We start from the raw sequence: 16,370 nt of genomic DNA, 5'->3' as shown, positions 1-16,370 counted from the left end.
AAAGAAACTACTAGTTGAAATGGCAATGTCATTGTGTCTGGCTCATTGGTCAGGATTTAAATAACCTTCAGAAAATACTCAGTTTGGTCAGCTTTTCTTTCTGCCCTTTCTCATTGTCCAGTATAAACAAACTTGGTTTATTCCCAGCACCATTCAGAGAGGCAGCCATGAGGTCCCAAGTTTAGAAAGTGTCTTTCACTGAGGGTTCCCAGTCTGGCTTCTCAATCAGTCTCCAAGAGGAAAGACTGGGAATCTGTATTTTAAAGAGTTCCCAGGTTATCTCAATGCGGCTGAGAAGCCACACTTTGGAGGCTTTGTTCTACACCTTCCACTTTAAGGTAGTGATTTATCGACATGGAGTTGTTCAGGATAAAGCTGGGCCATTTGGAAGGAAGTGGACCCAAGTTATTCAGTTGTCTGGTGTTTTCTAGAAGAATCTTTTCCTACCTAAAGAGCTTAATGGTCTAGATTTGAAGCTTCTAAGGAGCCAGGACACTATAATTCTCAGATCAAAGTCGGATAGATTGCAGAGTCTAAGGTGCTGGCATTCCAGAGAAGTGAATGCTGTCGATGCCCCATCCATATCCCGTCAGCTCTCACTGTACATGTATTTTTGGCTGACTTCCTACCAAAAGTCTGTGAGAGTCAGGTCAGCCCAACCAGCTCAATGGGTGGCAGGCAATGGTGGGGAGTAAGTGTGTCCAGGAGTATCCCGTATCCAATAGTGGATGGGTAAATACCCCAGCGCCCTCCCTCTCCAAAAGGATCACTCAGCACAGATTCCTGGAGATCCTAGTGGGTGGACCTCCAGTAGCCCCCACAGTCACTGTCTGTGACACATACTGCACTGACTCCTTTCTTTCCCTGCTCATTTTCCCATGCCGGTCCCAGGACCAGCTCCCAAATAAGGTACTTTCCCTCCAATCCTTGTCACCATGTTTATTTTCAAGGAAACCCAACCTAAGACAGCAAGTCTAGGCAGCTAAAGTTTTAGTTTCCTAGAATATTCAAGAACCTTCTAGCATAAAGTCATAGCATATTAAAGTTTAAGATTCAGGATTCTATGCATATTACTTAGATATTGCCTTGTGACTTCTCGCTAGTTCTTTCACATGCATAAGCCTGATTTTTTTCATGTCACCTTCTTACCATACCAGAAACCAATGTTATCTGCTTCTCTCCTGTTCTCCATGGAGCCTACTACGTGACTGGGCACAGAGCAGGTGCTCAACAAACACTCCCTCCCCGAGCTGCAAAAAGGGCCATGCAGTGCCATGTGGCGGATCTGGATTCCCCTCTTGCCTCTCCCCTATCCCGCTGGGTGACCCGGGACAAGTCCCTTCTCTGTAAACGCAAGAGACTGGAGCTCGTCCTTCCTTGCTTTCCATGAGTCAAAGTTGTGGCCATTTCAAGACTCCAAACCCTTAGCTGCCATCTAACATTCCGGGAAGGAACGAGGCCAGCCGGGGACGCTCAGGGGCTTACCTGTCCTTCTCACGCAGCGACAGCCTCTCAAAGTGCAGATGCAGCTTCTGGGCCTCTGGAGCCTCTATTGTCCACACACAGAACTGGCTGCCATTGGTGTTTCCAGGGTAACTCGGGGAGAGGACGCGGCCGATGGTGGCGTTATGCACAGCGCCTCCACAAGGGGCTGGGGGCAGGAAGTAGGGGTGGGTGGGTGGTGAGAGGAGGGCAGAGAGAGGGAGAGAGGGTTTCATTGCCCCCTGATCCCCACCCCTACTCCTTAGTGGGAAGAAACAGGATGAGAAGAGGAAGACGTGGAAAAGGCCTGTCTTCCTGGGTGGGGTCACCCTGTTGAACAGATAATCTCATTTCATAACTGGGACCACCACCGTGCGTGTTCCACAGCAGGGAATGTGTGATTTAGGGTTCTTCCAGTGGGGGCTGGCTTTGCCATGATTCTTAATTACAAATGTTAATCAAGAAACACAAAAATAAGAGGTTTACAAAAGAAGAAATAGTCTTTTAAGTGCTTCATCAGTACTAAAAAAATTCAGCCTTGCTAATAATAAAAGAAATGCAATCTAAATTATGTTCTATTTTTATCCACCTACTTGGTCAAGATAAAAAGCAGCAATAAACCAGCCATGGCAAAGGTGATAGGTGATGGTCCCTCATGCACTGTTAGAAGGCAAATCGCTGTGATCTTGCAGGAGGGCCGGCTGGTGAAAAATCTAGAAAGTGTGTTAAAAAACTTTGACCTAGTCATTAAAGCTCGGGGAATTTATGCTAAAGATGTAGAGATTTTTCACAAAGACTTGTGAATGAGGATGTTTGGTGTTGAATTGTTCCTAAGGACGAAAAATGAGAAACATGAATATCCACTCCCAGATGTTTGGTGAAATAAATACATTCCACTCATACAATTATTAAAAAGCATGCTCTCAAAGAATTCTTGAGAATATAGGAAAGTGCTATATTTTAAGAGAAAAACAAAATAAGTTAGAAAATGATCTGCCATACCTATTTCAATGAACCATTTGTAAGGATCAATTGAGATCATGAATATAATTGTATATTGTATTATATATTATCATATTATAATTATATATTATATATATTATATAAGTACTTCTATACTTTTATATTTTTGGAAACAACTTTTTTCACCAGAGACATATATTACTTGGATCATAAAAATTGAACACAGAAATATTAAAAGAGTGATTTGTGAACTGGGAAGAGATACACAAATCTGAGGAGGTAGCAGTCTTAGTCTTAGGAGATAGTTGGTTCTCATTAAATGTTTGTTGAATGGCTGCATGCCTACTAAGACCTTGCCGTAGGAGAGAAAGGGAGATAGCTCTCTTCTCTGCCCCAGACTCTGCTGTGACCAACAGCCAATGCACTGCCAAGAGGCCCTGCAACTTCTTTGAAGACCGCAAATAGATTGCTGGGCCTCTGTCTCTCCCCAGGTTGCCCTCCCCTCCTAAAGTGGAGGATCAAACCTGGCTTGTGCCACTCATCTGCTGGGGATGGGACCAGTCCCTGAAACCCTCTGAACCGGGAGTTTACTGTAAAATGGGATAATAATTCCACTCTCCTTATAGGACTGCAGTGACAAACGGATGAAATGATGCATGTAGAGAACTTGGCGTAATCCCCGGTGCAGAGTAGGTGCTCAAAACGTAGCCAGTGTTATTGCCCTATGGCTCAGGAGCTGCGGGGTGGTAGACAGCTGCCCCAGCGGGGGTGCTGGCCATCTGTCCTCTCAGAGCCGCCTGTCTCTCTGCTCCCCTTCCTTGCCTCACTAAGCTGGCTGATGGCTCGGTTTGGCTTCAATTTGCCAGCAGTGGCTCCCCATCCATCTTTCTTAGCATAAATTGAGGCTTAATTCCTCTCTCATTTCACACATAGATAAAATTTAACTTGAGAGAGGCGTGGAGACCAACTATCCTATGGTTTGGCTTTTTCTTTTATCTTTCTTAAAAAGAAAGAAGAGAAAATCTGAAGGGCCTTGGGGGAACAATTCTTCAACAATTAAATCGCAGAATTTATCATCAGCTCTTGTTTGCTTTTTGGATTGCCCTGACCATGAATGCCTGGAGGGCAGGAATTACATTTTATTATTCCCAGTGTTCGCCTTGTACGTGGCTCCTGGCCTGGCACATAGTGGGTCCTCAGTTAATACAGGCAGCCTGTACCCTCCTGGCCACTGTTGGGACTGCTTAGAATCCAGCAGGGTTTTGCTCTCCTACTAACCGGATGGTCAAGGCTCTGCTGACCATCTGCCCAGGGATGGACTGGTACACCCAGCGCTTCTCAATCAACACTGCACACATGAAGCACACCCGGGGCATGTTAGAATGCAGATTTTGACTCAGCTCATCTTGTAGGGGGCCCAGGATTGTGCATTTCTAATAATCTTGCTGGTCTGCAGACCACACTTTGAGTGGTGAAGCTGTCAGGAAGGAAGGGTTCTGGACTCAGTTTGATTTTTATCTGGTGACTTTGGGCAAGTGGCTTCACCTGCACGAGCCTCAGTTCCCCCATCTGTAAATTGGAGATAACAGTCTCCCCCAGGTAAGACTGCTGGGAGGATTTACTGCATCTCTGGCATGGCTCTCGGCACATACTGACTGGGCTCCAAATACAGCAGCAGTCACACCAAAAGCGCATGCAACAAAAGAAAAAATAGGTACGTTAGACTCTGTCAAAACTAAAAACTATTTTGCATCAAGGGGCACTATCGAGAGGTGAAAAGACAGTCCACAGAAGGAGGGAAAATATTTGCAACCATGTATCTAATAAGGGTCTAGTATCCAGAATATATAAAGAACTCATAATTACGAGTCAACCACAGAAAGGCGAACAATCACATTTTTGAGAAATGGGCAAAGGACTTGAATAGACATTTCTTGTGAAGATATACAAATGACTGGCAAGCACATGAAAAGGTGTTCAACATCATTAGCCATCAGGGAAATGCAGATCAAAACCACAGCGAGATACCCTCACACCCACTAGGATGGCTGTAATAATAAAAAACATGGAAAATGAGTGCTAGTAAAGATGTGAAACAATTGGTACTCATATGTGGCTGGTGGGGTAGCCACTGTGGGAAATATTCCTTAAACAGTTAAAGATCTGATTACCATATGACCCAGCAATTCCACTTCTTCACACATACCTAAGAGAAATGAAAATATACATCCACACCAAAACTTGTACACCAATGTTCTTAACAACATTATTCATAATAGCCAAAAAGTGGAAACAGATTAAATGTCCACCAGTGAATGAATATAAAATGTGGTCTATGCCCCCCCCCATATAATGGAATATTATTCAGTCACCAAAAAGGAATGGAGCACCGACACATGCTAACAACATGGACGAACCTTGTGAAATATGTCAGTGAAGAGCTAGTGAAAGAAGCCAGTCACAGAAAAATCACATACTGAGTGGTTCCATTTATATGAAATGTCTGGAAGAGGCAGATCTGTAGAGACAGTCAGCCTATGGGTGGTTGCCCAGGGCCGGGTGGGTGGGAAGGATGGAGGGCACCTGCTAGTGGGTGCGGGGTTTCCCTTTGGGAGGGAAGATGTTCTGTAACTAGATGGTGGTGGTTGAGCAATACAGCAAATGTACTAAACATCCCTAATGGAAAATTGTGTATTAGGTCTGTTTTATCACATAATAAAGATTTGAATGGCCGCAGTCCTCCGTCATCTGTATCTGGAGGAGTCTGTTCCCTGGAGCATACCTGAGCAGGTGGGCTCCTGGCTGCTCCAGTGGGGCTTGGAGGCATTGATGCACGTCAGCGTCGTGGCGCCCTGGAGCTCATAGCCCAGGTGGCAGTGGAAGTGGGCCACCCCGCCCGAGTGCAGGTCCATCACCGTGACGTCCCCGGAGTCGGGCCGGCGGGGGAAGTTGCAGCTCAGCATGAAGGCTGGAAGAGGCGCAAAGGCAGGCAGTCTCCCTCAGCGGGGGGAGGTGAAGAACGTGACCCACACCCGGGAGCCAGTTTGTGCTGAGGAGGAAAGATGAGCCCCCCGGGGGCTCGGCAGCCTTGGGGGAGGGTATTCTTTGTGACTCTCATCGATCAGACGGTGCTGAGACTGTGAGATTAGCACTTTATCCAGGCTCCAAACTCCCCACTGTGCCTAACCACAGACAGCAGATTTGGGGTGAAAAATGAGTTCCCATACCTAATTGGAGTCTCTCTCCATGTGCACATAGAATGGCCTTCCTGTTGGGCACAGGAGGGGTGGCTAGTCCCACGTGCACAAGCATCTTACGTGTGCGTTAAAAATGCAGGCCCTTGCACCAGAATTAGAGCAACCGGCTCTCCCGGAAATGCTGATGGATAGTAAAGCTTCAAGCACCTGTCTTGGGAGGCAAGGGGTTGGGTGTCAGAGGAGCCCAGCGTGAGTTTAGGTTCTTATTCCAGCACTTAGAAACTGTGAATGACCTTGGGAAAATGAGCCAGTGCCCCGAACTTCATTCTCATCTTTCCAGTGGAGTCGATAATCACCCCTACCCCACCGGCGGGGGTAAGGATTAAATAAGGATTAGGAGCTCCCTTAGCCCAATGTCTGGGGCACAGTTAGTACTCACTAGCTGGGGCAGGAGAGGGGTGCACGTGGCTATGTCGAGCGCCTCAGTTTTCATAAGAGAATGTTAAATCCATTCTGCTCTACCCCAGACTCGGCTCTGACTTCTCCAGCAGCACGTCTGTAATCCCAGAACTCATTAGCAAGGGATACATTCCATTTCATCACCTAACAAGTGATTCTTTTTTCTCAGTTTGTAATTCACAAGGCAGAAGGGAGTCTCCTTATGGGAGAGTTATGAAATGGACATTTCCATATGCCATCATCCAACTGTTTTCTGAAAACTCCAAGGAAAAAGTTTAAAAGGAATTGTTTTTCCAGATGTTTGGTCAATTTGATGTAAATGTGGGTGCCTCTCAATATCCAGACGTGTGGCTAAAAATTCTGCTTTCCCTTTAGATGTGTGGGCAAGTCTGCATGGGGAGCAAGACAGGCGAGGTCCGGGGAACTGCCCAGGAGGTGGGGAAATGGGGCGACGAGGGACAGGGAGAGAGAATGCAGGGTGTACACGGGGAGAAGGAGAGGAGGGCAGGAAGAAATAAGGGGGCGAGAAAAGGGAAAGGAAGGGAGAAAGCAAGAGAAAAGAGGAAATCGAGGACATAGAAATCAAGAGAGGAGACTTACTGAAAGACACAAAGGAAAGAAAGAAACAGTGGACAGGGAGCAAGAGATAGAAAGGGACCCTGGGGGGTTGAGGCTTTTTACCAGAATCCATGGACTCTCATGGGACTCATGCATCAAATGCAGGAGTCATGAGTTGGAAGGCGGATAAGCGGCTGGTTTACTTTCACTGACCTTTCAGGGACCTGTGGTATTTCCTTCAATGGTGAATGTAGGCAACAAATGTAACATATTAGTAGAACCTGTAACTTTGTCATCAAGAGAAATTACAGATATTTTCATATCAGAATGGATACCTTGACATATTTCTTATGCTCCCCAGTAATGTGAAATTACTGTATTTACCAGAACCAGCAGGAGATATTACTTAATGGGTTAATAAAGAAGCACAGAGATTATGTCATAGGTTCAAACAATAGTTTGACACTGTCAACATGACTGGTTTCTTTTTTAATTGTATTTTATGCTTTTAAAAACATTATTCGGAAAAGGGGTCCATAGGTTTACAATCTACCAGAGGGATCCCTGGCACAAAAATTTTGAGAATCCTCAGCTTCAGAGGGAAACCGAGGCCAACAGCTGCGCCCCGTCAGCTTTGGTGTGACCCTACCCTGGTAATGCAGCTGGAAGGTCCCGAGGCCGTCGTCTTGGAAGGTCCGGAAGTAGACAGAGATGGTGTTGGTGGGGCTCCGGATTACCTGCCCCTCGACCAGGAGCGTCTGATTGGCCAGGACTGTCAAGGAGGCGCCGTCCACCCCACGGATGGAGAGCAACTCCCCCTCGGAAAGGTTCACGCTCTTCACCTGGGGACAGGCAGGGGCAGACAGAGAAACTCGGAGTCGTGTTTGAGGCAGGAGCCTCTCGGGCTGTGATGCTGCCAGTGCAGCACCCCCAACCCTGGCACTGCCCGTGTAGCATGACCCAACCAGCCCCTGGTCAACGGGACAGAAAGCCCCAAGCTCCAGCCCTGGAAACATCTGGGTCCCCAGGAATATCTAGGCTCTTCTGATTTCCCTGAAGGCTGAGGGCACAGAGTGAAACCAAGCTGCAGAGCAGAGAAACTGCAAAGATCTGTGAGCCTCCATAGATGGTTCTGGAAGAGAGGGTTCTGAATGCTGGCCGCAGAGATAAATTCTCCTAGAGTTAGTGGGTAGGAGCAGGGACTTGATCAGCGTGTGCCTGAAGTCCCATCTCTAGGGAGACAGAAAAAGGCATTCCACCAGAACATAAGTTCCATGAAGGCAGGGATTTTCCCATGTCATTCAGTGTCCCCAGAGCCTGGAATAGTGCCTGGCACATAGTAGGTGCTCAATAAATACTTATAGAATGATTGAATTCATTCTTCCCCTGTCTTCATGAACTGCTGAGTGAGTGAAGGGCACCTCATTTCTAGGGCATTCTCAGGCCCGCTGTCTTATCCTCCTAAATGGTGGCTTCAACTCCAGAATCTCTTCAAAGTTTACCAAGTATACTTTCTAGGCTTGGAGGAGAAAGAAAGGAGACACTTCGCCTGTATATAGGGCACTGAACAAATGGAGTGGGGTTGGATGAGATTTAAGTCAGTTTCCAGTGCCCAATTTACATATTTATGCTTCTCCCAGTGCAATCTGGGATTCCAGCCCCTCTCTCCCTCATCTAAGCAGGGCATGCCTCACCCACAAGCCTTTCTTCTTTCAGGCCATACACCTTATTCTCTTTTCTCTTTCATGAACTCCTACTCATACACCAAACCCCCACTAAAATTGCCCTCCTCTGTGAAAACTCCTGTGACTTCCAAGGAGCTTGCTCATCCCTCTATTGTGATTCTACACCATCCTATATAAACAGCTACTAGATACCTTTTCAAATGGCATCCTAATGTCCTTGATGTGTGTCTGATGTCTTATTTACAAATTGGTGAACTCCTTTGGGGTATGTCCTGCATCAGTTTTGCACACCACCATATCCCCCAGTGTTGATGGCTGTGACTGGTACATAGTAGGTGCTCACTGAGGCAATTATGGTAAAGACCGCCATACAGTATAAGACATAGAGGGGGGTCTCCATGGTGTGAAGGAAAAGGTTCATTAAGTGCCAGAATCAGATGGACAGCAACTTTTCTCTAGCTTATTTTAATTCCCTGAACATTTTTTAAGTACCTACTATGTGCCATGCACTATGTTATGCTCTGGGGGCTGCCAAGATCACAGGTTCTTCTGCTGAGGGGTTTACCTGTTATCCTTCCTGTACAAGTCAGGAAACCTCCCTAAAGTAAAGTTCTGGCCAGGCCATACAACAACGGACCCAGCTCAAAAACGTTTGATGGCTCTTTATTGTCCATTAGGAAAAGGTGCATTCCCAGATCACTAACCTTGGCCAGGAGGGGTCTGCTGACATGTGGTACTAGCTTCCTTTTCCAGCTTCACCCCCTTCCTCTCCTGTGGGTTGGTGAATTGGACAGCTCACCACTCCCAGACATGTCTCCTCTGTGTTTTTTAAAAAGGACTTGTAAAGACCGGGTGGTCAGCTGGTGAGGGCTGGGAACTCGGGCAAGGATGACGGTAACGTGCATTGAGTGCTCACTCTCTCTGCAAGGCCCTGGCTGAAAGCCCTGGGCATTGTCATATTTACATCTGCCCCCAAATCTGTAAAGTGGTAACATTATCATCATCTCTATTTTACTGATGGGAAAACTGAGGCTCAGAGAAGTGAAGTCCCTTGGCTAAAGACATGCAGCTTTAGCTGGTAGAGCTGGGACTTCAAGCTCAGAGGTTTAAGCACTAAGCAATCCTGCTTTTCCATTTTTGGTTTCCAGGCAAAGTTTATGAATCCAATAAACCAGGTGGAGCTTCCTTGAGTGTGTGTGTGTGTGTGTGTGTGTGTGTGTGTGTGTGTGTGTGTGTGTGTGTGTGTGTGTGTTTGATAAGCCAGGTATCAGGGGACTTTCTTTCTGAGTATAATGCCTCACAATTTTTCAACACATCTTCTTCCTCTATGTGTGCCAGACTGTTACAGTTGTGTAGTGAGTGGGGAACTCCTATTCATTCACCAAAGCCCAGCCCAAATTGCCCTTGTTAAGGCAAGGAGAGAACCAAACTGGTTAGGATGACAACAGTGAGCTTGACTAAGGCAATCCTCCAGAGACTTCCTGCTGGAAGAGGCAGCCACTGCAGGGTGCCTTTCTGTGCTTACCTGGAGCTCTACCCCGTAGCCAGTGTAGACTGTCACGTTGTATGTGCACTCCAGGAAGTTGCTGAGGGGCAGAGGTGGGAAGTCACTGGAGTCGATGTACCCTTCAGGGTCAGAGAAGCTCACACTGCAGAGAGCTGGGGGAAAGCACTTTCATTAGGACATGGAGGACAGCTCAGATGGGCTGTGGGGTGGAACTAGGCCTGTGGGGCACCTGCATTCTCCTGTCCCCATCCCTCCCACTGCTGTTAATGCTCCTTCAATTCCAGAATCAATACAGTAATCAAAATATCAATAGTTGATGCAGAATGATCACTTACTACATATTGCTAGGCACCATTCCAAGCAGTGCATGGGGTGAACCTATTTATTCTTGCAGGGGCTGATATTTTGTCCTCATTTTAGAGATAAGTAAACCAAAGCTCAGAGAGGGACAGTGCCTGGGCCAAGCTCACACAGCAAGCAGATTCCAAACCCAGAGTTCACACTCTTTCATGAGTGGTCACATTGCATTTTTCCACCATCTATGCATGCTTGACAGCTCGTGTCTCTCTTCTCTGTTTGAAAATGGAAAGAAGATAGAAGAAGAAAGGTTGAAACACAAACTGTATTTTATCAAGTCTAGAGAAGTCCATGTAATGGTAAAAGTAAAAGCACTTTGAAAGGTCAGGGCCTTCTATGTAGGCTAAATGATTCTGTCTCAAGGTGAAAAGGGTTTGAATTCCGCTCTTTAGCTGTGTGGCCTTGGGCAGGTTGCTTGATGTCGTCGCAGGGCCTCAGGTATCTCATCTTTATAATGGGGATATTAATTCTGAGTCAAGTTCACAGTCAGTGCTCACAGGTGGTAACTGATGGTGCAGCCTGGACCTCCCTGGCCCAGATGCGCCAGGCCCTGCACACAGCAGGTGTGTCCCGGCTGCAGGAGGAGGCCCGGAGGAGCTGGGGGCTGCATACCTGGGGCCTGTTCCGTCATGATGACCGTGGTGGTGATAATGGTGGACGTTGTGGTCTCCTGACTCTCCTCGGAGGCTGAGCTGGTCAGCTCATTCTCACCTCTGTCCATCAAGCCCATGGGACTGGCGTCCTCAGGGGGCACCTCCTGGGCCTCACCAGGCCCTGTGGGCTCCCCAGGCTCCGGCCTCTGGGGGAGTGTGTGGGCCACGTAGGGCTGCGAGGTGAAGGGGGAGATCTGCAGGGGCACCGGTGTCGTGGGGACCGCACCGTCCTTCCGGTCCAGCCAGAGGGGCTCCTCGGAGGCCACGGGGTCAGGGTCCCCCGGTGGGCGGGGCTTCTCTGTGGCAGAGGAGAGGACACCCAGGCCCGGGGATGCTGGCTGGGCCCCTTCGTGCTGGAGGGCTGCTGCAGAAGTGGCCCTCGGCCTCAGCTGTTTCCTGGCCGAGTTCACCTGCTTGAGTGAAGGCGGCTTCCTCCTGCCGTGGCTGGGGCTGGCCTCCTCGGGCAGCAGCATGGCTGGGGCAGCAGGGTCCTGGCGGGCGGAGGGGGCTGTCCCTTCCAGCTCCAGCTCACGGAGGTCTTCCCCTGACTGTCCTGGGTTCGGAGGGGCCATTGTCACTCTCTCTTCCGGGCTCTCTGGGCTCAGATTGCGGCTCCCTGGAGACCCTGAGGGCAGGAGGTAAGTCCCTGAAAGGTCAGCATCTCCCTCCAGTGGCGCATCTGGGGAAGAAGAGAAAAGATGCCAGTTAGCTTGGGGTGGGGCGTGGGGGCCCAGGTTCCCCACCATCTGTCAGGTTCTTAGTGTGGTCCTTCTGATGTAGTGCCCAAGGGTTACCAGGATACCACAGACACAGGGCTGCCTCCTTCCCCCTCTCTTTCCATCCTTCCCTCCCTTCTTCAAATCCCAGCCTCTTTCCTTTTGCTGACCACGGGGACTTAGGGTTGATTGTGCCAGGCCTGACCTAAGCATTAGGACCACAGAAACCAAGAAACCAATTAGACAGTAAGACTTGTCTAACTATATATGTTTTGGGAGGGGAAAAGGGAAGCTGAAACAGTATTTAGGGAGAAGCTTTGTGTGCTCACAGGACAGAGGACAGGCCTCTAATCCTGTCTGTGGGGCAGGACCACCATGTCCAGCTGGGCAGGTTGCTCACTGCAGAAGGAAGACCCGTTAAGAGGATGGGTAGGGTTGTAACCAGCCCACACTTCTTCTCTAAGCTGTGTGTCCTGGCTCAGGGCTATTTTATCCTGGTACGGGGCGAGCACTTGTTTCTGTTACTAAATAATTTAAAGTTTGAAGATTTGAAGAATCAGAATCATGACGAGTCTGGTTCAGAACAGAGGGTTGTGGGAAGACTGCGGAGGCCTGGCTGAGGTGACCGCACAGGAGGAATGCAAGGGGGGCAGGGGCAGAGGGGGGTTGATGATTAGAAAAAGCTGGTGGGGCAGAGGGGTCAGGCCCAGGCTCTGGGTATTGCATACCCTGCTAACTCCTTGTGGCTCATTTTTATCTGTAAAGTAAAATCTAGTAATTTTAAACAAGGGCTGGTCCAGGCAGCTGTTTGGCAGAACCCTGCCTGAAATGAGCTTCAGTTACTTATTTGAGACCCTGTTCTGCCAATTGCAAGCTGGCAAATGGAGGTACCTCTCTGAGCCTCAGCTTCCTCAGCTGGAAAATGGGGCTATTAATCCCCTAGGATGTCATTGTGCAATTGGTGGATGCATGTAAAGTATACGGACATGTGGATGCCCCACAGTGAGTGCCCCGTACGTGCCAGCTGCTGTCATTGTTTTTACTATCGTCACTCTCATTACAAGCTTCTAGTAAGAAGCTGGAGCAGTCAGACCATGCCCAGTGATGGCCTCGGGATGGAGAGGAATTACATCCGGGGACTGATAGCTGTCCTTGTTGATTTTCTGCAGAGAGACACTCACTCAGCCACAGTCTCCGGGCCCGCCAGCACTGTGATTTAAATTTATTTTAGCAGCTGTTGGAAAGGCTCATTTACTTTCATGGAGTCAGCAGCAGTGACTTAATCTATACAGACTGCAACAGTTTGCAACTGGCATCAACAAATGTTCCTGTTGTGTAACATTGATTACCAGCCAGTGTGCATTCCAGACTGACAGCGGCGCGGGGGCAGGAGAGGGCATCAAGGAGGACAGGGTGTGTGGATGACCTGAGGGCAATCTGAGGTGGTTCTGGAGTCAAACAGGTTTCCTGGTCCAAGGTGGGAAGCATCAAGGCTTCAGGGAGAGCCCTGGGTTCAAATCCTGCCTTTGACAATTACTAGCTGTGTGAGCCTGGGCAACTCGGATACACCTCTTTTGTGTAATAGAGCCACTCCATCTGCCCCGTGGGATTAGATCAGATATGGGTCTGCTCCAGAGCTGTGGCTTTTATGCTCACGATGGCTTTCATTAAATGATTGATGTGGACCATCTTTGTGGACTGAAGAGGAAGTAAAGGGAAGAAAGAGTAGAAGACAAGGGGTCAGGACACGCAGCTCCTGAGTCCCAGCTCTGGTTCCATGCACAGAGCTTGGATGCAGCCAGGGTTGGACCCGGATGGCGGTGCCACAGCTCCTTAGCATAACTGCACGTGGGTCTCTTCTTCTCCCATCTGCATTTTCTGTGTGAAAGGGCAGTCAGACCGGATAAGGTCTGAGGGTCCTTCCAGCTCTCACACTGATTTTTGGAATGATCGGGTAATTGGCAATTCTTCTTTTGAGCTTTTTGTTAATGTTGCTAAAAAGGGCAAAGTGGGATCTTTGATCCTGACACCCACTTGTGAGATTTGTTGGGTCCTGTGGCTCCATTAGTTTCTGCCAGTCCCTTCACAAACATGTCCCCTTGATCACATGCTGCGGAGGTGAGAGACAAGAAGGAGGGATAGATAGATAGATAGATAGATAGATAGATAGATAGATAGATAGATTGATTGATTGATAGGTTGATTGATTGGGGGAAAACAAGTTGTGTCAAAGGTGATGAAAAGATTACAAATGGCATAAATTTGAAAGATTACAAATGACCATTATTATAGTGATATTTATAACATATTATTTTTTATTTTTCCCCTTCATCCCCCTCATGCTCCCCCACACCCACCCCAGCCCCTCCCCCTTGGTAAGCACTAGTTGTTTCTCAGTGTCTGTGAGTCCACTGCTGTTTTGTTCCTTCAGTTTTTGCTTTGTTTTTATATTCCACAAATAAGTGAAATCATATGGTATTTGTCTTTCTCCACCTGGCTTATTTCACTGAGCATAATACCCTCTAGATCCACCCATGTTGTTGCAAATGGGAGGATTTCTTCTCTTTTTATGGCTGAATAATATCCCATTGTGTATGTGTACCACCTTTTTTTTATCCATTCATCTACTGATGGACACTTAGGTTGCTTCCATTTCTTGGCTATTGCAGACAGTGCAGCAATAAACATAGGGGTGCCTGTGTCTTTTTGAAGGTGGAATATTTTCTTCAGGTAAATTCCTAGAAGTGGAATAACTGGATTGAATGGTATTCCTATTTTTATTTTTCTGAGGGTCCTCCATACTGCTTTCCACAGTGGTCTCACCAATCTACATTCCCACCAACTATGTAGGAGGGTTCCCCTTTCTCCACATCCTCACCAGCATTTGTATAACATTTTATTTTTGAAGGCTTAACCTTATTGGGTGCTGACCATGTCTCAACATATGGCTAAATGTTTTTTATCCATTACCTCACTTAATTATTTCTCAACCCTGTTAGGTAGAAATGATTATTCCTATGTTACAGATGAGCAACCTGAGGCTTTGGGATATTAGGTAACTTTCTGAGGTCACAGAGCAAAGCCAGAGTTCAAACCTAAGTTTTCCTGATGCCAAAGACAATGTTATCAGCTCTCTTAAGAATTATGGGGCATTTTTATCACTGACATCTGTCTCTAAACCCTCATTTTGTCCGTCTCTCTGCTGGGTGGGTTAGAGTGTTTTCCAAACCTCCCAACTGAAACTCTCACCCGCACCCCCCACCCAACTCGTTCCTTGTTAAAACATGAATTTCTAGTCTCTCCTGCCACAGCTGGTACATCTGAATCTCCAGAGGTGGGGCTTGGAAACTGAGGCTTGAAAATCCCCTCTAGTGACCCCTATGGTCAGGGTTACCAAAACACACTCATTCTGGCACTTGTGATCTCACCTGACTACTCTCTACACATTCTTAGTTTGCCTTCTAGGCCTGAAGTGGCAGGTGGCAGGAACCAGGGTCTGGGGCCATGCAGCTGGTGGTGACTCTTTCTGAGGCCCGTGACCTCCCCCAGCCATCCCAGCCCGTCCGGATCCAACACAGCCAGCAAGAGCAGAGGAGAAAGGATGCCATAATCAGCTCCCCCCCACAGTCACTGCTCCTAGCTCTGGGGTCCGGGGGCTAAAATCACAGCAGTGCAAAAGCTTTCTAGGAAGTGACTCTGGCTGGGCTGAGTCGGCCCTGCCCCACTGAGAACCAGACCGCCAAGGAGAGTTGCATGTCCAGGTATATTCACCTTCCTGTCCCATGGATGCCTTGTTCCCAGAGGCTGCACATGATAGGATCTTGCTGGCTGGCTCCAGACTTAAGGCCGTATTCAGCACGGATGGGTGTGTATGTGCGGTTTGCAATGCGTGCAGCATGCAAGACCTGGAGACCTCTTCTCATCCAGGATGCTGGCCAGATGCGCACCACTGGAAACCGAGTCCCCCTGGGAGTTACTCAAAATTGGGTTCCAGGGCCTCAAAGATCCAGAGACTCAATAACTTGCTCTACTAGGTCTGCTTTTCCTGGGGCCACAGTGACCACTGGATTAAACGAACTCCTTTTGAATGTAGTCAGTGACTCTGTAACATCTTTCTGTGTTGGCAGATAGTAACCGCACTAGCGGGGGTGAGGATTTAATAATACGGGCAACTGCTGGGCCACTGTGTTGTGTATTTGAAACCAATATAAGATTGTCTACCAACGATACTTCAATTTAAAAAAAGAATCTTAAAAAAATTAACTCCTCTTTCTCAGAGCACTTACACGTTGCAACCACCATGGTCACATTTAGCTGACTGGTCCTTGATCAGGCACCTTTGGTGCCCCATGGCAGCTGTCCATCAAGTGAGTGAGTGAAAGCTTGGGGTGCCCACTTTCTCTGCTGGCTGACGCTCAGGACGAGGGAGTCAACACCCTGGAAATGGTCCCTGAGTTCAAGGTGTTAGGAAGACAGATACATCCCAATAACCAAATACGGATACCCCACAGCAGAGACGAGAGTTTAATTAACTACATACTGAGCTGCTGTCCTCTCCTGAGACGGAGGGGAGCGTACAGAAAGCAGCTGAGCATTTGTCCCACCACCCAAGGTGGGCAGAGAGCACACCTCTCTCTCTTGTCTAACTTTGATGGGGAGGTGGGAGATCAGACCAGGAAGCATCCATTAAAGCAGAGAAAGCACAAACTCTGAAGCTCTGAAGCTGCCAGTGTGTATTTAAAATGCCCGGCAGCGGTGGAATGGCTAGGGAAGGGCGTGGGGTTCGGAGCAAC

General features: G+C 48.0%; 1 protein-coding gene across 3 annotated transcripts in view; it reads right to left on the bottom strand.

The window, feature by feature from the left end:
• Positions 1-16,370, bottom strand: part of SEZ6L (seizure related 6 homolog like) — a 161,282-nt gene that overhangs the window by 47,406 nt on the left and 97,506 nt on the right. For all 3 annotated transcript variants that reach the window (XM_036993612.2, XM_036993613.2, XM_036993614.2), the window contains exons 2-6: positions 10,821-11,540; positions 9,870-10,003; positions 7,309-7,501; positions 5,228-5,413; positions 1,486-1,651 (exon numbers count right to left, since the gene is read on the bottom strand). In XM_036993612.2, the coding sequence (XP_036849507.2) occupies positions 1,486-1,651; positions 5,228-5,413; positions 7,309-7,501; positions 9,870-10,003; positions 10,821-11,540 (1,399 nt within the window). The remainder of the gene's footprint in view (positions 1-1,485; positions 1,652-5,227; positions 5,414-7,308; positions 7,502-9,869; positions 10,004-10,820; positions 11,541-16,370) is intronic.

This window comes from Manis javanica, chromosome 15, assembly GCF_040802235.1.
Source record: "Manis javanica isolate MJ-LG chromosome 15, MJ_LKY, whole genome shotgun sequence".
In the NCBI taxonomy this organism is placed as follows: Eukaryota; Metazoa; Chordata; class Mammalia; order Pholidota; family Manidae; genus Manis; species Manis javanica.
This window is presented reverse-complemented; position numbering and strand designations above follow the sequence as displayed.